General features: G+C 41.7%; 1 protein-coding gene across 1 annotated transcript in view; it reads right to left on the reverse strand.

The window, feature by feature from the left end:
- LOC311228135 (titin-like) overlaps positions 1–25,955 on the reverse strand; it is a gene marked incomplete at its 5' end in the record, with an annotated part of 258,753 nt that overhangs the window by 138,601 nt on the left and 94,197 nt on the right. Inside the window, 24 exon segments of the mRNA XM_084314050.1 lie at positions 695–816; positions 1,551–1,728; positions 1,975–2,122; positions 2,277–2,428; positions 2,635–2,922; positions 5,888–6,002; positions 6,662–6,849; positions 7,175–7,477; positions 7,824–8,123; positions 9,218–9,487; positions 9,740–10,006; positions 10,445–10,569; positions 10,973–11,381; positions 11,860–12,138; positions 12,366–12,632; positions 12,787–13,056; positions 15,003–15,171; positions 15,511–15,608; positions 18,249–18,521; positions 21,251–21,374; positions 22,908–23,050; positions 23,889–24,015; positions 24,950–25,089; positions 25,519–25,785. Coding sequence (XP_084170176.1) covers positions 695–816; positions 1,551–1,728; positions 1,975–2,122; positions 2,277–2,428; positions 2,635–2,922; positions 5,888–6,002; positions 6,662–6,849; positions 7,175–7,477; positions 7,824–8,123; positions 9,218–9,487; positions 9,740–10,006; positions 10,445–10,569; positions 10,973–11,381; positions 11,860–12,138; positions 12,366–12,632; positions 12,787–13,056; positions 15,003–15,171; positions 15,511–15,608; positions 18,249–18,521; positions 21,251–21,374; positions 22,908–23,050; positions 23,889–24,015; positions 24,950–25,089; positions 25,519–25,785 — 5,022 coding nt within the window.

A 25,955-nucleotide genomic window follows, 5' to 3' on the forward strand; every position in this document is an offset into this window, starting at 1 on the left:
AGCAAAAGAGAGAGATTGTTTCTTTCCCTATTGATTAATGTATATTTGATGGTGGCAGAGCAAAAGCTCTTATTTGCCAGATTTACAGTTAATTTACATGTTAAAGAGAGACTGATTGTATGTTTATAGAGAGACATTTATAAAAACAATTTAATAGTTACAGTTGATATAATTGAATAGTTCAGCCTGCATTTGTTAGATGTGAATGGATACACTGGTTTTGTAAAACCACTGGCTGGCTGCTCTAATGCTGTGAGCATCATAGACTGTTGCTTTACCATACTTGATGGTACAGAAGCTGAAGCACTAGTTTAACAATTTACGTTATGTGCAGAGAAACAAGTTAAAAACAATTTATGCACTTTCAATAAAGCGTTTTAAAAAAACTGTTGGGGGAACGACGACGACTTCGTAACCTAGTTACTTTCAAAGTAACTAAGTTACTCTGATAATCAAGTAATCAGTAAAGTAACTTGGATTACTTTTTAAAGGAGTAATCAGTAATCGGATTACTTTTACAAGTAATCTGTGGCATCACTGGTGGTAGACTACGCCCTCCCTTAGACCGACAGAGGGTAGTGCAACGACCAGGAAGGGAATTGGCATAACAACCAAATTGGGAAGATGGGTGCAAAAGTAAAAAGGTAAAATAAATTAAATAAATTGTGTTAAGCTTTAGTGTCGATCAGTTTACCTTTAGAGTCCACGGCCTGAATCTCGTCTGTGTCCCTGCAGGGTCTGCTGGCTCCCAGCTTGTTCAAGGCTCGGACACGGTAGGCGTACCACTGGCCTTCAATCAGACCCTTCACTTGAAACCTGGGGATCACATGTTTTGTATTGAGATGAGTTGTTATTGAGATTACTTAGGTAAGGTAAATGGTAAGGTAAGGTACATTTTATTTGTATAGCGCTCTTCTAGATTAAAATCACAAAGTACTTTACAGGCAGTAAAAACGTTAATCAGAATAACATAACCACACACGTTACATCACATATAAATTTAAAGTTTGTAAAATACTTTAAAAACAAAGTTAATTAAAATAACAACCACATACACAAACGTTACACTGCATACATGATCAATTAAAAGCCTGACTGTGTAAAAAGGTTTTAAGACCCTGTTTAAAAGACTCCACACTATCAGCAGACGTGATTTCACAAGGTAGCCGATTCCATAATTGAGGTGCTATGACTGAAAAAGCCCGGTCACAGTACTGTACTGAGTTCAAGTTTCAAGTTTCAAGTTTCTTTAATAGTTGTCATACAGAAGTACAGAATACTTTTATACAAAATGCTTCTTACTGTTGCGCTCCAGAGACTGTGCAAGACAAGATAAGTATGAAATAAAATAACATAGTAAAATTAGAAGTAAAAAAAATGAGGTCACAGTGTTCAGTTTAGACATATGTACAATGTTCGATGCAGAATAGACGTAGTTACCATACAATATACAATACTGTGCGGTGTACTAATATACAATACTATATAGTGCAAGGCAGAAATGGAGGTCTAATGGAGATTAGTTAGTACTGTATGGAGGCATGTCTTACTTCAGCTCAGGGACAGGGTCTCCACAGGGCTCCCACTTGTCGGTGCCGCGCTGGCATTTGTCTACCACATAGCCCTGGATGGGGGCGCCGCCATCGTATTTGGGAGGTTCCCAGGACATGAAGATGCAGTGGGCGCTCTTATCCCTCCACTTCAGCCCCTCAGGAGGATCAGGCACGGCTGGGAAACACAAACAACCAAATGAGGGAGATTCTAGCTACCTGGAGGTCAGGCATGTGGTCCTTTACTCTTTGCTGAATGACACAGCAACGGAGAGAACCTTACTTTCACCTTTAATCAAATCTCTCTTCACTTTTTCATTTAAATGCATCGTTTTCCTCTTTCAGTTTTACTATATTTACCAATCAATGCTGTATGAATGAATACCCTTGCAGTCTGTAGTGTGTTTACTAGGAAGATACTCACTGGCAGGAGACGACACGTTGACAGGCTCGTTGATGTAGGCCGGCTCTCCTGAGCCACACTTGTTGCAGGCTGAGACACTGAACAGATACTCCTTTCCTTCCATCACATCTGTCACAGAGTGCTCCAGGTCGAGCACGTTGGAGGCCGCCTGGAGGAGCCAAGTCACACAAGTTAATACCCATCATCCTGTGGACCTTTTCCACCTCAGTAGGCAGATGTTACAAAGTTAAAGGCCATCTTTGCGGCTAGAGACAATGGACCTATATGGAGAATTGTACACGTGGTTGATCATGAAGCCGTACCTTGACCCAAGTCTTGCGAGACACTTCTCTCTTCTCTATCATGTAGTGAGTGACAGGACTTCCTCCGTCGTGTTCTGGGGCCTCCCACATGAGATGGACGTGGTGCCTGCTCACCTCAGCTACCTTGAAGTCCTTAGGAGAACTAGGGCATGCTGGGAAAATAACATCAACATTAGATGGGATTATATTTAACTCTATAGTACTAGAGTTAGTACTAGAATAATAGTGCTACATTCATTACCTTGTTATAGGTTTGTTTTTCTGTTTCTACTGCTGGAGAAGGTAAATCTTTTTAAGTAATAAGTTAAATAGATTTTACACTATAGACTAGTGGAGGCATGTTTGAGAGACACCTTACCGATGACGTTGACGTCGATGTCTCCAAAGATGGAAGTCACGTCGTTCTCCAGCTGCAGAGAATACGCCCCCTTATCGGGACGCACACTGGGGGTGATGGTCAGCTCTGTGTAGCATGGCTTGGTCACCATGGTAACCCGCACGTCGCTACGCACCAGCTCCTTGTCGCCGAAGGTCCACTTGGCGGTGGGGGTTGGGTACCCGGTGATCGGGACGCGGATGGTGAGGGGCTGGGGGACCATCACCTCCAGACCCTTCTTGAAGCCACTCAGGTCCAGGGTTGGAGCAGCTGGAAACACAGAGATCATGTGAGTGTGTCTTTCTTTACTCTCTGCCTACTGGTGAATAACGGTACTGGTACAAAATCCCTACTGGTGAATAACAGTACTGGTACAAAACCCCCACTGGTGAATAACGGTACTGGTACAAAACCCCTACTGGTGAATAACAGTACTGGTACAAAACCCCTACTGGTGAATAACAGTACTGGTACAAAACTCATACTGATGAATAACAGTACTGGTACAAAACCCCTACTGGTGAATAACAGTACTGGTACAAAACCCCTACTGGTGAATAACAGTACTGGTACAAAACCCCTACTGGTGAATAACAGTACTGGTACAAAACCCCTACTGGTGAATAACAGTACTGGTACAAAACCCCTACTGGTGAATAACGGTACTGGTACAAAACCCCTACTGGTGAATAACAGTACTGGTACAAAACCCCTACTGGTGAATAACGGTACTGGTACAAAACCCCTACTGGTGAATAACGGTACTGGTACAAAACCCCCACTGGTGAATAACAGTACTGGTACAAAACCCCTACTGGTGAATAACAGAACTGGTACAAAACCCCTACTGGTGAATAACAGTACTGGTACAAAACTCCTACTGGTGAATAACAGTACTGGTACAAAACTCCTACTGGTGAATAACAGTACTGGTACAAAACTCCTACTGGTGAATAACAGTACTGGTACAAAACCCCTACTGGTGAATAACAGTACTGGTACAAAACCCCTACTGGTGAATAACGGTACTGGTACAAAACTCCTACTGGTGAATAACGGTACTGGTACAAAACCCCCACTGGTGAATAACAGTACTGGTACAAAACCCCTACTGGTGAATAACGGTACTGGTACAAAACTCCTACTGGTGAATAACGGTACTGGTACAAAACTCCTACTGGTGAATAACGGTACTGGTACAAAACCCCCACTGGTGAATAACGGTACTGGTACAAAACCCCCACTGGTGAATAACAGTACTGGTACAAAACCCCTACTGGTGAATAACGGTACTGGTACAAAACCCCCACTGGTGAATAACAGTACTGGTACAAAACCCCCACTGGTGAATAACGGTACTGGTACAAAACTCCTACTGGTGAATAACAGTACTGGTACAAAACCCCTACTGGTGAATAATGGTACTGGTACAAAACCCCTACTGGTGAATAACAGTACTGGTACAAAACTCCTACTGGTGAATAACGGTACTGGTACAAAACTCCTACTGGTGAATAACAGAACTGGTACAAAACCCCCACTGGTGAATAACAGTACTGGTACAAAACTCCTACTGGTGAATAACAGTACTGGTACAAAACCCCTACTGGTGAATAATGGTACTGGTACAAAACCCCCACTGGTGAATAACAGTACTGGTACAAAACTCCTACTGGTGAATAACAGTACTGGTACAAAACCCCTACTGGTGAATAACAGTACTGGTACAAAACCCCTACTGGTGAATAACAGTACTGGTACAAAACCCCTACTGGTGAATAATGGTACTGGTACAAAACCCCCACTGGTGAATAACAGTACTGGTACAAAACTCCTACTGGTGAATAACAGTACTGGTACAAAACCCCTACTGGTGAATAACAGTACTGGTACAAAACCACTACTGGTGAATAAAAGTACTGGTACAAAACTCCTACTGGTGAATAACAGTACTGGTACAAAACCCCTACTGGTGAATAACAGTACTGGTACAAAACTCCTACTGGTGAATAACGGTACTGGTACAAAACCCCTACTGGTGAATAACAGTACTGGTACAAAACCCCTACTGGTGAATAACGGTACTGGTACAAAACCCCTACTGGTGAATAACAGTACTGGTACAAAACCCCTACTGGTGAATAACAGTACTGGTAAAAAACCCCTACTGGTGAATAACAGTACTGGTACAAAACCCCTACTGGTGAATAACGGTACTGGTACAAAACCCTTACTGGTAAATAACGGTACTGGTACAAAACCCCTACTGGTGAATAACAGTACTGGTACAAAACTCCTACTGGTGAATAACAGTACTGGTACAAAACCCCCACTGGTGAATAACAGTACTGGTACAAAACCCCTACTGGTGAATAACGGTACTGGTACAAAACCCCTACTGGTGAATAACGGTACTGGTACAAAACCCCCACTGGTGAATAACAGTACTGGTACAAAACCCCTACTGGTGAATAACGGTACTGGTACAACACCCCCACTGGTGAATAACAGTACTGGTACAAAACTCCTACTGGTGAATAACGGTACTGGTACAAAACTCCTACTGGTGAATAACAGTACTGGTACAAAACCCCTACTGGTGAATAACGGTACTGGTACAAAACCCCCACTGGTGAATAACAGTACTGGTACAAAACCCCTACTGGTGAATAATACTACTGGTACAAAACTCCTACTGGTGAATAACGGTACTGGTACAAAACCCCCACTGGTGAATAACAGTACTGGTACAAAACTCCTACTGGTGAATAACAGTACTGGTACAAAACCCCTACTGGTGAATAACAGTACTGGTACAAAACTCCTACTGGTTAATTAATAACAGTACTGGTACAAAACTCCTACTGGTTAATTAATAACAGTACTGGTACAAAACTCCTACTGGTGAATAACAGTACTGGCACAAAACTCCTACTGGTGAATAACAGTACTGGCACAAAACCCCTACTGGTGAATAACAGTACTGGCACAAAACCCCTACTGGTTAATAGACAGTGTCAGACTGTGGTTGTAATGGGCAGCTCTCAATATATGTGGAACAGTGTGAATGTGCATATAATAATAATAATAATAATAATAATAATAATAATAATAATAATAATAATAATAATAATAATAATAATAATAATAATAATAATAATAATAATAATAATAATAATAATAATAATAATAATAATAATAATAATAATAATAATAATAATAATAATAATAATACCATGAGTATCGTCAGCCAGCAGGGGGCCCAGCTGTTCAGTAGAGTCGGAAACTCCAGCAGCATTCTCAGCACGGATTCTGAAGAAATACTTCTGACGAGGCTTCAGACCAGAGACCTACACAAACACACACAACGTTACCAAACAACTCTGTCAAATAGAGTGAATGAAAATATGTAAAAGGCAGAAACCACCAAATGGACTACTTGTTCTTACATAAACAGTGTTAAAGTCATATCTTCATATTTTATTTTACATTATACAGGTATTTTTCCTAAAAATTACTTATCGATACCAATGTATTTATTTCTTTATTGTATTTACTACCTCTTTATTGTATTTTGTACCTGCGCAGGGACTGCAGATGGAAATGAGCTAATAGCTATATCTGGTGCAATGCATCTTTTCTCATTAATTGAGGTTAATGTCTTTTGTACACAGTCCCTACCAAAATAAACACAATGAACTAAACTAGGTAGCTGCAATATTATTTGAATAAAGAATGCTAGGAATGACACGATTATTCAAGTGCCACTACACAGACGTCGTCCCCACGAGTTGGTCATTAATCCTTTCACTACCACACTGCCAAAGGGTTAACCCTTTCACTGTGACAATACAGAAGGTTAACCCTTCCACTGCCACACGACAAAACTACAACTCTACAGAAGTCTAGTCTACCACACTAGTCTGTAGTGTGGTAGTGAAAGGATTAACCTTCTGTAGTGTGGTAGTGAAAGGGTTAAGAACAACAACAGACACAGTGTTTCCTGTACCCTGTAGCTGAGGTCGGGGCAGAGTCTGGCGTTGCAGCGGAGCCACTTGTAGATGCCGTCGTCGCACTTCTCTATGATGTAGCCGGTGATCATGCTGCCTCCGTTGCTCACAGGGGTCTCATAGGTCAGTGTGACGCCCGTGTTGGTCTGTTCACAGGCGTTCAGGTTGAGGGGTGGACTGGGCCTCTCTGGAATGAACAAGACATCAAGAATCAGTGACAAGACATAAGCCTCAATGACGAGACACAAGACTCAATGACAATACTTAAGAATGTATAGACTGGATTGAATGAATGGAATGGATTCAAACATCTTACATTTACTTAGGTTAAAATATGAAACTAATTTAAATCAAATTCTTCAAATCGTCCTTTATTAGGAGAAAGTACAGATCCAGCTCTTAAAAATTGCACCTCTACTGCAAGGGCTGTATGATGTTTTTTTATATTATGTTTATTGTTATTATGTTTATTATTATTATTTAGATCTCTTGTTAGGCAGGCGATCCCTCACCGATGGGGTCCATGATCTTGACTGGTTCGGTAGCCAGACTGGGTCTGCCCACGCCGGCCTTGTTCTCAGCACGGACCCTGAAGATGTACTCCTTGTTCTCCACCACGTCGTTCAGAGTGACAGAGCGCTCCTTAGCGCCACACACCATGGCCGCCTCCCACTTCACAGACGTCCTATCACGGAGCTCGATGACGTAGGCTGTGATCACAGAACCGCCATCAAACTTGGGAGGCTCCCAGTGGACGGTAGCGCCAAACCTGTTCACCACGCCCAACTTGACACTCTCTGGTGCATCAGGCACATCTGGGTTGGAAAACACAAACACATGGTCAAACTCACACTCTAAACGCTGATCAATCAATGGGATTGGTTGTACTGTTATACTAAGACCATTCGTGTTGGATGTTATGGAAAGTATGGAAATCTCATGTAAACATTGTTGAATGTTTACACCAGAATTTAGCCAAATTGAGTCAATTCAGTGCATCCCATGGACCTTGGTCCATTCAAACGGGCAGTATTTGGGTCCTGACCCACAGTTTAAAAAAAACAGAAGTGATAGTAGACAGTAAGGTGATAGAACACAGTGGAAATCTCAAAAGTATGGAGAAGCCATGGAAATGACAGAAGATGTTTGAACATTGCTTACCAAACTTATTCTTGGCCTGGACAGCCTCATCAGTAGCAACAGGGGTTCCGCTGCCCACTCTGTTGCGAGCGCAGACTCTGAACAGATACTTTGAGTCTCTCTGGAGACCGCTGACGGAGTACTCGGGGATGTCAGCGCGATCTGTGGCCAGCGTCCAGGTCTTACGCTTCACATCACGTCTCTCCACCATGTAGGCGGTGATCTTAGCACCTCCGTCACTCTCGGGCTCCTCCCAGGCCAGGCTGATCTCCCCGTCTGTTGAGTCTGTGACTCTCAGTTTCTTCACCGGCCCCGGAACATCTGACAACGATTCAACAATGATCCACATCAGCATCTTCAATGACACATCATACCCATGGACCCAGACCCCTTTATTCTTACTCTCTTACTAGCTTTTATGTTCTTTTACAATGTAGTACTTTGAGATTTGATCCACAACTATAAAGCTTATTATTATTATTATTATTATTATTATTATTATTATTATTATTATTATTATTATTATTATTATTAAAGCTAGTGCTCTGGTCATGCATCCACTCAACTCAGAAAATACAGCATCAGGCTATTATAAAAGTATTGATACTAGGGCGGTCAGGTGGCGTAGCGGATATTGCGTTCGTCACTAACGCCAGAGACGCTGGGTTCGAATCCAGCTCCCGGCGTTGTCACCAGCTTGGCTGGCCGTTCACACTAATACAATTGGCAGTATTAGAGGGTGGGAAAGCTGGCGGGGTGGGTCCGGGTCGTTGTAAACAGCGACTCCTACAGTTCGGTCGGGGCGCCTGCTCAGCGCGGATAGGATCTAAGGGGGGTAGTGTGATCCTTCCACACGTTACACCCTCTCAGTGAGAGTCCGCGCTGCCAGGTGAAAAGAAGCGGTTGATTGGCTACACATGTGTCGGAGGAAGCACGTGATAGCCTCCACTCTCCCAGACCGACTGTGGGGGGTAGGTGCGCAGCGACCAGGAAGGGGATTGGGAATTGGCATAACGACTAACATTGGGATGGGAGAAAAATCGGAGGAAAAAGGAGGGGGAAAAAGACCAAAAAAAAAGTATTGAACCATTTTTAACAGCTGGGTATCGAGATACCTTTCACTATCTGTATCATGCAACACTAGTAAAGACATTTATTTTGACATTCTGATTTAAGAACTTTCTAAATAAAAGTGATTTTTTCTGACTGCTTGTATTAATTGATGAAAAAGTAGCCATGTGCAGTAATATAGATGATACAATTTAGGATGTAATATATTATTGAGCTGCATCGAGATGCATCGTAGAATCAAATCGAATCGAATCGTGGACAGCTGAATCGTAATCTAATCTAATCATGAGGCCAGTGAAGATTCACAGCTCTACTTTGTAGATGAAGATGTAACTCCGACTCACCGATGACATCCAGCTGGATGAAGGCCTCGCCCTCGCCATGCTTGTTCTTGATGACCACCTTGTAGTGGCCCTGGTCGTCTTTCCTCGGGCACTTCATGCGGTACTCGGTCCTGTCAGCGGACGTATCGATGTTCTGATCGGGCAGACGGGTGTCGTTGTAGAACCACGCCGCGTCAGCGCGAGGGTAGGCGTCATAGGGCACGGTCATGGCGAAGGGCTTACCGGCATCGGTCACAAGCCTCTGGTCTGTGGTCTTGATCTTTGGAACAGCTGCATGGAGGATTAGAAAACATTATTATTGATTTATTACATTAATTCAGCCCGTCACTGACTCATTCATTCAGTCCATTGGTCATTCAATTGTCAGTTCATCCATTCATTAATTTATCCTGTCAATAATTCTCTCAGCCAATCACTCATTCATTCAGCTATGCATTCAACCCACCAGCTCATCTGTCAAACCATTCAGCTCATTGGACATTCATTCATTCCTTCATTCAGCTCCATACAGCTTTGACGTACCTGCCAGCTCCAGCTTGGCCTTGGCATCCTTCTCCTTGGCCACAATCCTGTACTCTCCCTGGTCACGAGGTCTGATCTCACACACCTGCAGGCGGTGGACCGTCCCTTCGCTCATCATCTGGTATTTATCTCCCTGGACGATGATCATATTATTTCTCATCCACTTAACCTCCACTCTATCCTTATTGAGCTCCACCTCAAACACAACATCTGAGCCTGGGGGCTCGAACACATCCTGAGGGGGTCTGACGATCTCCACCGGGGTCTCTGTGAAGGAGAACGTTGGAGTTAGAGAGAGAAATATTGTGTCCATAATATATATACTGGGCTCATAGAATAGAATAGAAAATAATAGAATAGAAAAAAAAAGAAAAAAAAAAGAAAAGAAAAGAAAAGAAAAGAAAAGAAAAGAAAAGAAAAGAAAAGAAAAGAAAAGAAAAGAAAAGAAAAGAAAAGAAAAGAAAAGAAAAGAAAAGAAAAGAAAAGAAAAGAAAAGAAAAGAAAAGAAAAGAAAGAAAAGAATAGAATAGAATAGAATAGAATCAAATAGAAATATAGAATAGTGAACCACTACTACACAGCCTTCCTACTGTCTCTAGAAAGAAACCCCACTGGGCTGCCTACTTTCCTTTAAAGTATTATTTAGTGTAAATAAAACACTAGGCTACTGTGCTAATATGAACAGCAGAGATAAAAGAGACTTGCCTTCAACAAAGAGCCTGGCCCTGGTTCGTCTCTCCTCCACACCACAAGCATATTCACACTCATCATCTGGTCTGCACTGCTTGATGATCAATCTGCACGTCCTCCCCTCTTTCTCCATCTGGTATCTGAAAGACACAAAAAAAAATATATATATATGTTATATATATACAGGTGGAATATATATTTCTGCAAAAAATAAACCACACCTCATTGCAATTCCTTTTTCTTCTGTAGTGTAATTAGTCATGTAGTTTTATGGTTATAGGGCTTAGTTAAAGCAGTCAACATTATTCTAATAATATAATAAGCTAACAGAACCTAGATAAAATAATTACCTTCATGCTAATATAATAAGCTAACAACCTAGATAAAACAGCCAACTCCATGCTAATACAACATGCTAACAGAACCTAGATAAAACAGCCAACGTCATGCTAATACAACATGCTAACAGAACCTAGATAAAACAGTTAACTTCATGCTAATAATAAGCTAACAGAACCTAACATAACTTAGGTTCTTTCTTACCTTGCTCCTTGTCTGATCTCACGCCCACTCTTGTACCACTTGACAGCTGCCTTCTCTTTGGATAACTTGCAGGTGAACTCTGCGTCCTCAAACTCTGTGATGGTCTGGTCTTTGAGCTGACCGGTGAAGTCAGTGGGCGCCTCGCTGATGATCAGCTCGGCGGAACACTTGTCATCTCCGACCACGGCGGTGTACTCTCCCTCGTCCGCCATGGAGCAGTCCTTGACAGTCAGGGTGTGTTTGAGGCCGTCCACTCTGTAGACCACGCGTTTGTTGAGGGCAATCTCCTGACCAGCCTTCATCCATTTGATGGTCACCTCCGGTCTGTTCACTTTGCACATGAAGCTGATGGTGTTCTTCTCCTGGGTCTCCACATCCTCGATGTGGTCCATGAACTTCAGCTTCTCCTCTAGAAGGGGATTCATTATGAGGACCGATTAGCAGATTGTATCCCTATGTCTCTTTACATCAGCAATGTAGTGGAAAGTGTCCCAGCAGAAAGCACATCCCAAGTGGCCTTTTTTTTCTGATTGAGAGGCGACATTTTATCTAGGGATGCACCTATCCGATATTGATATCTAAGTTAGGAAAGTAATGTTTTAAGTCTGATGTTGCCTTGCACAAAATAATGATCCCAGTCTCTTCCACACAGTGAGGCATACAGTTTATTAATTGAACAATGGGTATCGGATCGGTACTCTGTATCGGCCGATACCAAAAGCCCAGGTATCGGTATAGGGACTGAAAAAGTCGGATCGGTGCATCCCTAATTTTAACTATTGAAATTGGTCTCAAATCAAGATGGTAATTTTATATTAATTTCCAAAGTACCACCATCCATATTAAATGTAGAAAAAGGTGGGAAGTGTTTAAAATCCTTTACGTACCTGCAACGCTAGCACGGGCAGAGCACTTGGCATGTTCCCCGCGCTGGTTGGTCAGGGTGATGGTATAGCTGGCTTCATCCGACTTCTGGGCATCTTTGATCCTCATAGAGAAGACATTGTCTCTCTGGAGCATGACAAACTTGCTGCTCTCAAACATGGTCTCCTCGTTCTTCAGCCACTTGGCCTTGGCTCCTTCTGAGTTAACCTCACAGTTGAACACTATCTCATGACCCTCCTTCACTTCCGAATCTTTGATTGGTGTGCTAATTTTCAGTTTCTCTGGAGTCGGGAAGAAAACAAACAAACGTTAAAAAAACAAAATCAATATGCTCTGATAAAGGCTTGGTTGGCATTTTGATCAGTCTGTTTGTGCCTCAAAGTCTGTCGTACAGTGGACCTTTGTAAGTTGTTGATGGACCAAGACTAATTTCTGTGCATTAATTATATAATTATTAGTTCAATAAAGTGTACATGGTTTTGATGAGAGAAAAAAAGAAATCACTCACCGATCACAAACAGGTCGGCAGCGGCTTTGACGGTGCCAATGTAGGCAATATAGCTTCCTTCATCCTTGGGATCACATTTCTTCACAACAAGTGCTCTTCTCTTTCCCTCACTGACAATGTCATACTTGTCTCCAACCTCAATCTCCTTGTCGCCTCGGAACCACTTGACTTGGTAGGTGTCTTTGGAGACGGAACAGACAAACTCTGCCTTCTCGCCCTCCACCACCTCCTGGCTCTGAGGTCTGGCAATAAACTCGGCAGCAAGTTCTGGACGAGACAAAAACATGCAAATGAACCTGATGAGCGAGATATGTATGTTCACTTTCAAGTGTATACAGTAGGTGTGCATTCAGTAATACTTATACTAACTGGCGTGATGTTTATGACGTTTATGACTAAGTAACAAGATGTTTGGTCTCACCGCTCAGCTTCAGGGTAGCTGACGTCTTGATACTAGGACTCAGTCTGCAGGTGTATTCTCCTGCATCATCCATCTTCATGTCCTGTATGATCAGGATTCTTCTCTTTCCGTCGGCTATCTGTTCATAACGTCCTCCCTCAGGGAGCTCCTTGTCTCCTTTGTACCAGGTGACCTCAGCGCTGGGCTTGGACACCTCACAGATCAGCTTCACACTGTCTGTCTCTGTCCCCTCAACATTGGACAGGTTCTTACTGAACCTTGTTGCTTCCTCTGCAAGTGGAGACCATGAAGATAATGGTTACTAAACTTCTCAAGGAATCATTGCCTCCAGAAGACAGCTGTTTGAGAATATATTTTCTCCAAAATTGCTGCTAGCTGCTGTTAATGCATGAACATTTAAATGCATATTCCACTATAAATGTAGATTTTCTTGTTGATGCAACACAACTAGACACAACTAGACTAGACAGGCAGGGTAAGCTAACACAAGCCTTACAGATGACTAGACAGGCACGGTAAGCGAACACAAGCCTTGCAGATGACTAGACAGGCAGGGTAAGCTAACACAAGCCTTACAGATGACTAGACAGGCAGGGTAAGCGAACACAAGCCTTGCAGATGACTAGACAGGCAGGGTAAGCTAACACAAGCCTTACAGATGACTAGACAGGCAGGGTAAGCGAACACAAGCCTTGCAGATGACTAGACAGGCAGGGTAAGCTAACACAAGCCTTACAGATGACTAGACAGGCAGGGTAAGCTAACACAAGCCTTACAGATGACTAGACAGGCAGGGTAAGCTAACACAAGCCCTACAGATGACTAGACAGGCAGGGTAAGCTAACACAAGCCCTACAGATGACTAGACAGGCAGGGTAAGCTAACACAAGCCTTACATATGACTAGACAAGCAGGGTAAGCTAACACAAGCCTTGCAGATGACTAGACAGGCAGGGTAAGCTAACACAAGCCTTACAGATGACTAGACAGGCAGGGTAAGCTAACACAAGCCTTACAGATGACTAGACAGACAGGGTAAGCTAACACAAGCCCTACAGATGACTAGACAGGCAGGGTATGCGAACACAAGCCTTACAGATGACTAGACAGGCAGGGTAAGCTAACACAAGCCTTACATATGACTAGACAGGCAGGGTAAGCTAACACAAGCCCTACAGATGACTAGACAGGCAGGGTAAGCTAACACAAGCCTTACAGATGACTAGACAGGCAGGGTAAGCTAACACAAGCCCTACAGATGACTAGACAGGCAGGGTAAGCTAACACAAGCCCTACAGATGACTAGACATGCAGGGTAAGCAAACACAAGCCTTACAGATGACTAGACAGGCAGGGTAAGCTAACACAAGCCCTACAGATGACTAGACAGGCAGGGTAAGCTAACACAAGCCTTACAGATGACTAGACAGGCAGGGTAAGCTAACACAAGCCTTACAGATGACTAGACAGGCAGGGTAAGCTAACACAAGCCCTACAGATGACTATACAGGCAGGGTATGCGAACACAAGCCTTACAGATGACTAGACAGGCAGGGTAAGCTAACACAAGCCTTACATATGACTAGACAGGCAGGGTAAGCTAACACAAGCCTTGCAGATGACTAGACAGGCAGGGTAAGCTAACACAAGCCTTGCAGATGACTAGACAGGCAGGGTAAGCTAACACAAGCCTTACAGATGACTAGACAGGCAGGGTAAGCTAACACAAGCCTTACAGATGACTAGACAGGCAGGGTAAGCTAACACAAGCCCTACAGATGACTAGACAGGCAGGGTATGCGAACACAAGCCTTACAGATGACTAGACAGGCAGGGTAAGCTAACACAAGCCTTACATATGACTAGACAGGCAGGGTAAGCTAACACAAGCCCTACAGATGACTAGACAGGCAGGGTAAGCTAACACAAGCCTTACAGATGACTAGACAGGCAGGGTAAGCTAACACAAGCCCTACAGATGACTAGACAGGCAGGGTAAGCTAACACAAGCCCTACAGATGACTAGACAGGCAGGGTAAGCGAACACAAGCCTTACAGATGACTAGACAGGCAGGGTAAGCTAACACAAGCCCTACAGATGACTAGACAGGCAGGGTAAGCTAACACAAGCCTTACAGATGACTAGACAGGCAGGGTAAGCTAACACAAGCCCTACAGATGACTATACAGGCAGTGTAAGCTAACACAAGCCTTACCGATAACAGTCAGCAGTGCAGAAGTCTTGGAGGTCCTGGCGTCACATTCATATTCAGCCTCGTCATCAAACACGGACTTATGGATGATGAGGATACGCTGGACACCCTTAGCGATGATCTCATACTTCTTTCCCTTCCTGATCTCAATGCCATCCTTCAACCAACGGACCTGCAAGACAATACATCAACATTAATGTTTGCAGTGTAATATTATTAATAATTGTATTATTATTATTATTATTATTATTATTATTATTATTATTATTATTATTATTATTATTATTATTATTATTATTATTATTATTATTATTATTATTATTATTATTATTATTATTATTATTATTATTATTATTATTATTATTATTATTATTATTATTATTATTATTATTATTATTATTATTATTATTATTATTATTATTATTATTATTGTTATAATTATTTGTATCATATTACTATTATTACATTATTACTTATTTTAAAACCAAGGTGAATCTCTGACATGGCTTACCTTGGCAGATTCACTGGATACTTCACACTCAAACTTGGCTGATTCCTTCTCATTGACCTCCACCTCATGGAGTGGCTTAGTTACCTCGACATGAGGAGCTGTGGGAAGGAAACCGTATTACTAACACATGTGGCTTTGTACACTACAGTACTTCACTTTGTACATTACAGTACTTCACTTTGTACATTACAATGTCACTTTGTACACTATAGTACTTCACTTTGTACATTACAGTACTTCACTTTGTACATTACAATGTCACTTTGTACACTATAGTACTTCACTTTGTACACTACAGTACTTCACTTTGTACACTACAGTACTTCACTTTGTACATTACAATGTCACTTTGTACACTACAGTACTTCACTTTGTACACTACAGTACTTCACTTTGTACATTACAGTACTTCACTTTGTACATTACAATGTCACTTTGTACACTACAGTACTTCACTTTGTACACTACAGTACTTCACTTTGTACACTACAGTACTTCACTTTGTACATTACAATGTCACTTTGTACACTACAGTACTTCACTTTGTACACTACAGTACTTCAATTTGTACACTACAGTACTTCACTTTGTACATTACAATGTCACTTTGTACACTATATTACTTCACTTTGTACACTACAGTACTTCACTTTGTACACTACAGTACTTCACTTTGTACACTACAGTACTTCACTTTGTACATTACAATGTCACTTTGTACACTACAGTACTTCACTTTGTACACTACAGTACTTCAATTTGTACACTACAGTACTTCACTTTGTACACTACAGTACTTCACTTTGTACATTACAATGTCACTTTGTACACTATAGTACTTCACTTTGTACACTACAGTACTTCACTTTGTACACTACAGTACTTCACTTTGTACATTACAGTACTTCACTTTGTACATTACAATGTCACTTTGTACACTATAGTACTTCACTTTGTACACTACAGTACTTCACTTTGTACACTCTAGTACTTCACTTTGTACATTACAGTACTTCACTTTGTACACTCTAGTACTTCACTTTGTACACTACAGTACTTCACTTTGTACACTCTAGTACTTCACTTTGTACACTACAGTACTTCACTTTGTACATTACAGTACTTCACTTTGTACATTACAGTACTTCACTTTGTACACTATATTACTTCACTTTGTACACTATAGTACTTCACTTTGTACACTACAGTACTTCACTTTGTACACTACAGTACTTCACTTTGTACACTACAGTACTTCACTTTGTACATTACAGTACTTCACTTTGTACATTACAATGTCACTTTGTACACTACAGTACTTAATTTGTACACTCTAGTACTTCACTTTGTACACTACAGTACTTCACTTTGTACATTACAGTACTTCACTTTGTACATTACAGTACTTCACTTTGTACACTATATTACTTCACTTTGTACACTATAGTACTTCACTTTGTACACTACAGTACTTCACTTTGTACACTCTAGTACTTCACTTTGTACATTACAATGTCACTTTGTACACTATATTACTTCACTTTGTACACTATAGTACTTCACTTTGTACACTCTAGTACTTCACTTTGTACACTACAGTACTTCACTTTGTACACTCTAGTACTTCACTTTGTACATTACAGTACTTCACTTTGTACACTCTAGTACTTCACTTTGTACACTACAGTACTTCACTTTGTACATTACAGTACTTCACTTTGTACATTACAGTACTTCACTTTGTACACTATATTACTTCACTTTGTACACTATAGTACTTCACTTTGTACACTACAGTACTTCACTTTGTACACTACAGTACTTCACTTTGTACACTATAGTACTTCACTTTGTACACTACAGTACTTCACTTTGTACACTATAGTACTTCACTTTGTACATTACAGTACTTCACTTTGTACACTCTAGTACTTCACTTTGTACACTACAGTACTTCACTTTGTACACTCTAGTACTTCACTTTGTACATTACAGTACTTCACTTTGTACACTCTAGTACTTCACTTTGTACACTACAGTACTTCACTTTGTACACTCTAGTACTTCACTTTGTACATTACAGTACTTCACTTTGTACACTCTAGTACTTCACTTTGTACACTACAGTACTTCACTTTGTACATTACAGTACTTCACTTTGTACATTACAGTACTTCACTTTGTACACTATATTACTTCACTTTGTACACTATAGTACTTCACTTTGTACACTACAGTACTTCACTTTGTACACTCTAGTACTTCACTTTGTACACTACAGTACTTCACTTTGTACACTACAGTACTTCACTTTGTACACTCTAGTACTTCACTTTGTACACTACAGTACTTCACTTTGTACACTACAGTACTTCACTTTGTACACTATAGTACTTCACTTTGTACACTACAGTACTTCACTTTGTACACTCTAGTACTTCACTTTGTACACTACAGTACTTCACTTTGTACACTACAGTACTTCACTTTGTACATTACAGTACTTCAATTTGTACACTATAGTACTTCACTTTGTACACTACAGTAGTACACTACAGCACTTCACTTTGTACATTACAGTACTTCAATTTGTACACTATAGTACTTCACTTTGTACACTACAGTAGTACACTACAGCACTTCACTTTGTACACTCTAGTTAGTACTTCACTTTGTACACTCTAGTACTTCACTTTGTACACTACACAGTACTTCACTTTGTTACTATAGTTACTCACGCTGAACATCGAGGAAGCAGGATGTTTTGAACTCCTTGGCGTCACAGGTGTATAGCTTGGCATCATCCGCAGTGCAGCCATGAATGATGAGCTTCCTCTTCACGCCATCAACGATGATGTCATATTTCTTGGTCTTGCGGAGCTCCTGCACTGAACCGTTTCTGAACCACTGGACCTCAGCGTTCACCCTGGATACTTCACACTCCAGGGTAGCAGTGGCCTCCTCCTCCACCGTCTGATCCTCCAGAGGCTTGCTGAACTCAACCGCAGCCTCTGATTGGTGGACAAATTCACCCGGTGAGACATTGTCCAATACATTATGATTGCTGACACTTCAGGAACACAGACAGAAATCCTATATTGTATTATATATGTAACTGTTTTTATATGTGTAAATAAACAAACAAAAAACAAACAAAATGTGGTGAACTCAACTGGTGGCTCTTCAGAAATGTCCCACTATGCTCTGCTAGTGATATTGTGATATCAATACGGAAGCGTATTGCTGCCATACCAGAAACAGAAAAAAATATCAGTATCATGTTATAACGTGATAACTTATTGTTTTAACATAAAACGTTTCACGTTATAACTTATTGTCTTAACATAAAACGTTTCATGTTATAACGTGATACCAACTTATCACGTTATAACGTGAAACGGTTTATGTTAAAACAATAAGTTATCACGTTATAACGTGAAAGGTTTTATGTTAAAACAATAAGTTATCACATTATAATGTAATACTGATCTTTTGTTTCTGTTTCTGGTGTGGCGGCAATGCGCTTCCATATATCAGTGATATTGTCGTGTGAGATAAATAAACAACCACGGAAGCTGAGTAGAAACAGAACACAACCTTTATTCCAGAAGACTGTTTCAACCAGTACTTTGAATGATCCTTTTACAGCCATTCTGTTCTTGTGTGTACTGTTTTCTTTTACTCACAGTATATATTCAGATTACCGTACTTTTCGGACTATAAGCCACGGCTTTTCCCCCCATTTTTCGACCCTGCGGCTTATATAACGGTGCGGCTAATCTATGGATTTTTACAGCTAACTGGGCGCACTCCCTCAGCTCTGTGACCGTCAGATCAGACTCCTAAATCTGCTGCAGCAGTGCACGCCTTGCCCCTCCTCCTCCCCCTCACATAACCACGTCAACAAACCATTACGGAAAGAGTCTAGTGTATGAGCAGCTCAGGGCTCCTCTTTCAACATAACTGAAGCATTAAACAAAATGACCCAGTCAACGAACTATTCACTTTAGTTTATTTATACATGAGGCGTTGTCTAATGTTATCTAGCTACTGATAGCTCCTGATATCAACGTCTGATATCATCAGTTTGGCACTCGATTTCGTAGGTGCTGGCTAGCGCTGGCTAACTGGCTATCGTTGCTACCTATATGTACCCGGCGCTGCTAACTGGCTAACGTTGCTACCTATATGTACCTGGCGCTGCTAACTGGCTAACGTTGCTACCTATATGTACCCGGTGCTGCTAACTGGCTAACATTGCTACCTATATGTACCTGGCGCTGCTAACTGGCTAACGTTGCTACCTATATGTACCTGGCGCTGCTAACTGGCTAACGTTGCTACCTATATGTACCCGGCGCTGCTAACTGGCTAACGCTGCTACCTATATGTACCCGGCGCTGCTAACTGGCTAAAGTTGCTACCTATATTTACCTGGCGCTGCTAACTGGCTAACGTTGCTACCTATATGTACCCGGCACTGCTAACTGGCTAATGTTGCTACCTATATGTACCCGGCGCTGCTAACTGGCTAACGTTGCTACCTATATGTACCTGGCACTGCTAACTGGCTAACGTTGCTACCTATATGTACCCGGCGCTGCTAACTGGCTATCGTTATGAGAGCTAACATTGCTACCTATATGTACCTGGCGCTGCTAACTAGCTAACGTTGCTACCTATATGTACCCGGCGCTGCTCCTATATGTACCCGGCGCTGCTAACTGGCTATCGTTATGAGAGCTAACGTTGCTACCTATATGTACCTGGCGCTGCTAACTGGCTAACGTTGCTATGTACCCGGTGCTGCTAACTGGCTATCGTTATGAGAGCTAACGTTGCTACCTATATATACCTGGCGCTGCTAACTGGCTAACGTTGCTACCTATATGTACCTGGCGCTGCTAACTGGCTAACGTTGCTACCTATATGTACCCGGCGCTGCTAACTGGCTAACGTTGCTACCTATATGTACCCGGCGCTGCTAACTGGCTATCGTTATGAGAGCTAACATTGCTACCTATATGTACCTGGCGCTGCTAACTAGCTAATGTTGCTACCTATATGTACCCGGCGCTGCTCCTATATGTACCCGGTGCTGCTAACTGGCTATCGTTATGAGAGCTAACGTTGCTACCTATATGTACCTGGCGCTGCTAACTGGCTAACGTTGCTATGTACCCGGCGCTGCTAACTGGCTATCGTTATGAGAGCTAACGTTGCTACCTATATGTACCTGGCGCTGCTAACTGGCTAACGTTGCTACCTATATGTACCCGGCGCTGCTAACTGGCTATCGTTATGAGAGCTAACGTTGCTACCTATATGTACCTGGCGCTGCTAACTGGCTATCGTTATGAGAGCTAACGTTGCTACCTACTGTACCCGGCGCTGCTAACTGGCTATCGTTCCTGTTTAAACAAAAAAATTTATAAATGGGAGCTTCCTCAAACAGCCATCTCTTTCTCGACAATCCCCTCTGTGCACGGACCCTTACATATGGTAATTAAACAATAAAACACCTGCGGCTTATAGTCCAGTGCGGCTTATATATGTACACATCATTAAATGTAGCTGCTGCGGCTTATATTCAGGTGCGGCTTATAGTGCGAAAAGTACGGTACATTTCATTATTTGTTTTGTATTGCCTATATGTATTGTAACGTATATGATGACCGATAGGGCAAACAGACCCTCATCTGCACCTTTGATTACACTTTCTACCACGTTGTTTTCTTACCTCTGACAATGAGCTGAGCCTCGGTCTGGAAGTCCTTGGCGCAGAGTTTCACCTCTCCACCTTCAGACTGTTTCACATCTCTGACCGTCATAGTGTGATTCCTGCCGTCAGCACGCATCACAACCTGAACACAACACATTAACACTGCATCAGTGACAGTGGCTCAGAAGGTAGAGCGAGCGTCTGGTAATCAGAAGGTTCCCAGTTTGATTCTGGCTCCTCCTGACAGCGTGTCAAAGTGAGACACTTAACTCCTAACTGCTCCCGATATCGGTGTGTGAATGTGTGAGTGAATGGGTGAATGTGAGGCATAAGTTGTAAAGCGTTTTGGATAAAAGCGCTATATAAATGCAGTCCATTTACCATTTTCCATCAGTAAAGTATTAATTAACATGAAACACCTGAACACAACACATTAACACTGTATCACTAAACGAGTACTGTTAATTAACATAAAACACCTGAACACAATACATTAACACTGTATCACTCAACTAGTACTATTAATTAACATGGAACACCGGAACACAACACACACTGTATCACATATCCCAGTGAATATCCCAGTGCTTGGAGACCCCAAATCTTCATACTGCTAAAAATAACACGAGCAATGCAGAACCTGATGGGACTGCCAGCTGTTATCTCCTGCTGTTAGACCCCTACTGTGACCAGGTCCTTATATGTAGAAAACAGCCCAGTGAAAATGAATTAACTCCTTTCTGTAATTCAATTTTTGACCACTTTTAAGAATTAAAAGTAAGTTATTCTGTTACATTATAGATATGAGACTGTATTGTTAAGTTATATTATAAATATGATACGCTGTATTATTAAGTAAAATTATAGATATGAGACTGTATTGTTAAGTTATATTATAAATATGATACACTGTATTATTAAGTTATATTATAGATATGTGACTCTGTATTATTAAGTAAAATTATAGATATGAGACTATTGTTAAGTTATATTATAAATATGATACACTGTATTATTAAGTTATATTATAGATATGTGACTCTGTATTATTAAGTTATATTATAGATATGAGACTGTGTATTATTAAGTTATATCATAGATATGAGACTGTATTGTTAAGTTATATTATAAATATGATACACTGTATTATTAAGTTATATTATAGATATGTGACTCTGACCCCCCCTAAAGAGGTCCTGTATTATTATTATTATATTATTATTATTTAATTATGTAGTGCTCCGACACTGTGCTGCTGCTGACCCATCAGTAGTGCTAAGTGTGAATGAATATAAATGAATTAATAAATGACCAAATAAAGGGTTCCTACATCAGACATCCACTACATGGACAAATGACAACTACTCTTACAAAATGGCAGCTGGTATGAAGGTAAAACCCATATAGAACACTATTTAATTCATCAGATGGATTAAGAATGTTGCTTACATGATAGGGGATTCATAATGTGGGGATAATCAGATTTTGTTTTTAAATACTTATCAGTGACTAGCAGGTAAAGTTTTACATTGATATGATGCTTTTTGGACAGTACTGTGTATATGGAAACTGGTAATCTATCAGCAGAATACATATAAACTCCTAATGTCTTGACCAGGAAGTCGATTATAACAATGTACGGCATGGTATGGTATTGTAATTATATTGTACTTACCCTCTCATTCGCTTCCATCTTCTGTCCTCCCAGGAACCATTCCACGGCGATGCCTTCGTATGAAAGCTCACACTGGAAGGTGGCCGTCTCTCCGGCTGTCACGGTCACATCCTTCAGAGGCCTCATCAGGCCCACGGAGCGAGCTGCACACACACAGCAGAGGACAAGGTCAGTTCATCCAAACACAGTCAGATAGGTAGCCTGGGTCCACCTCGTCAGAACACTAGGGGAGCTGCTCAGATCAGTTCATCCAAACACAGATAGGTAGCCTGGGTCCACCTCGTCAGAACACTAGGGGAGCTGCTCAGATCAGTTCATCCAAACACAGGTAGGTAGCCTGGGTCCACCTCGTCAGAACACTAGGAGAGCTGCTCAGACGTATGGAGCAGTGGGTGTAGTGGGAGGCATGTTACTGCTGCTGGCCACTCTAGATAAGAGACTTCTAAAATAACCAGAGAGCCTGATTGGCTGACGGCCCCTACAGAGACAGATTGCTCTGCTGGTTGAGTAGTGTCAAGATTTACCCAACTCCCTTTTCATAAAAAAAATAAAAGATCTGCCCCAACATAAATAATAATAATAATAATACATTGGATTTAAAGAGAGAATCGCCTTTCTCGGACTCAAGGACACTTTACAAAGAGAGAGAAGCTATAAGGGTAAAAATATGAATATATATATATCTATAGTAACAGCAGGAGAAATAAAACAAATACAATTTAATAAAAGGAAGCAGGGTGCTGTCCAATTGGATGAAACGGTAACAAAAAAACTAAACAAAAACAAAAGCAACGGGATCAGTAGATTATATTAAAAAAAAATAGTCAGGGGGGAAGGGGGTGAAGGGGGTGAGGAACTTGGGAGCAGGGCCGTGTGAACAGGTGGGTTTTTAGGTGGGTTTTGAAGAGGATGATGGTGTCAGAGCCTCAGATGGTGGGGGAGAGGGAGTTACCATAAACAACATATCAAAACAGCTCTGACCTTTGACCCGGAGCTGAGCGTTGGATTTAGCGTTGGCGGCTGAGAAGTCCACTCCTCCAGCCATGGTCTTGTTACAGTTGTAGAGGATGAGGAAGTGTTTGGTTCCTTCCTCCTTGATCTCAACATCCTGTTGGGGAGGAAACACATTATTGAATATGAATAGAGTATCTCAGAAATCTCTCAATGACAACTGGCAGCAGACTAGAGGGCTGCCAGGGTGTCCTAGTGGTTAGAGAGATGGTCACAGGTTCAATCACTGCAAGAGTCTCTGTTGAGGTGTCCTTGGGCAAGGCACTGAATCCCTACCTGCTCCACAAATGGCTGACCCTGCACATCCTGCAATATAATATATAGCTACCAAATATTAAAGGAATATTTTGTATATATTAAAATAAATAAAAGTTTGTCAAATGCTTTCTATCTCATCTCAGAAACATTAGTGACAGCATTCCTATAATTTTCTACCCAAGAACAGGCTTCACGTGGCTTCCATACAGGTCCTCACGAGTATTAAATAAAGGACTAGCACCTCCAGCAGACCGGTGGTCCACAGCACTGGTAAATAAAGGACTAACACCTCCAGCAGACCGGTGGTCCACAGTACTGGTAAATAAAGGACTAACACCTCCAGCAGACCGGTGGTCCACAGTACTGGTAAATAAAGGACTAACACCTCCAGCAGACCGGTGGTCCACAGTACTGGTAAATAAAGGACTAACACCTCCAGCAGACCGGTGGTCCACAGTACTGGTAAATAAAGGACTACCACCTCCAGCAGACCGGTGGTCCACAGTACTGGTAAATAAAGGACTAACACCTCCAGCAGACCGGTGGTCCACAGTACTGGTAAATAAAGGACTAACACCTCCAGCAGACCGGTGGTCCACAGTACTGGTAAATAAAGGACTAACACCTCCAGCAGACCGGTGGTCCACAGTACTGGTAAATAAAGGACTAACACCTCCAGCAGACCGGTGGTCCACAGTACTGGTAAATAAAGGACTACCACCTCCAGCAGACCGGTGGTCCACAGTACTGGTAAATAAAGGACTAGCACTTACAGCATTCTGAATGAGAGCCTCTCCTTTGAGCTTCCAGTTTCCATGGACGTCCTTCTCAGAGATCTCTGTCTCAAACTTAGCGGTCTCCATCTCAGTTACCTCCACACTGTATAGTGGCTTGACAATCTTAATGTCACGCTCTGCAAAGGGTAGAAGAGAAAAAGACAAGTTCAGGTCAAGTCATAAGTGATACAAAATACTCAAACCTGAAAATGCTCACTGTTGAAACTATTGAAAAGCAATTTTTCAGGAAAGTCTTCATTAACTACATAGAGTAAAGAAATGATGCCATCACTCTTAGATCCAAGCACTTGGAATGTTGAGATCAGCAGTGATTTTGTTGTTCTATCTATACAGTATAAGTGTTACCTTCAATGTTGAGATCAGCAGTGGTTTTATTGCGTCTATAGAAGTGTTACCTTCAATGTTGAGATCAGCAGTGGTTTTATTGTGTCTATAGAAGTCTTACCTTCAATGTTGAGATCAGCAGTGGTTTTATTGTGTCTATAGAAGTGTTACCTTCAATGGTGAGATCAGCAGTGGTTTTATTGTGTCTATAGAAGTGTTACCTTCAATGGTGAGCTTTGCGGTGGTCTTGTCGGAGCCACAGTCACAGGTATAGGCTCCAATGTCTGCCTTCTCTGCCTTCTTCACAGTCAGCATGCGCTTCTTGCCATCGGTTTTGACGATGATGTTCTTGGAGGTAATCACTTCCTTTCCGTCCTTGAACCATTTGACCTCGGCTGCAGTCTTGCTCAGTTCACAAACCAGTGTGACCTCGTCCTTCTCCACAGCAGTGTAGTCCTGCAGCTTGGTGGCGAAGTACAGGTCTCCCTCTGCAAGAAAACAGTGGGGCATCAGATACTTGGAACTGTGTGTGAAGACACTAATTCGATTTCAGCTGTAACAGATCACTCCAGTTGGATGTCCATAATGTACATGTGTATTAACATCACAATGCAGGGATCATGTTTTAAACAAAATAAAAGTTTTGTTTAAATGAACG

Source organism: Notolepis coatsorum (assembly GCF_963971535.1).
Source record: "Notolepis coatsorum genome assembly, chromosome: 5".
Classification (NCBI taxonomy): domain Eukaryota; kingdom Metazoa; phylum Chordata; class Actinopteri; order Aulopiformes; family Paralepididae; genus Notolepis; species Notolepis coatsorum.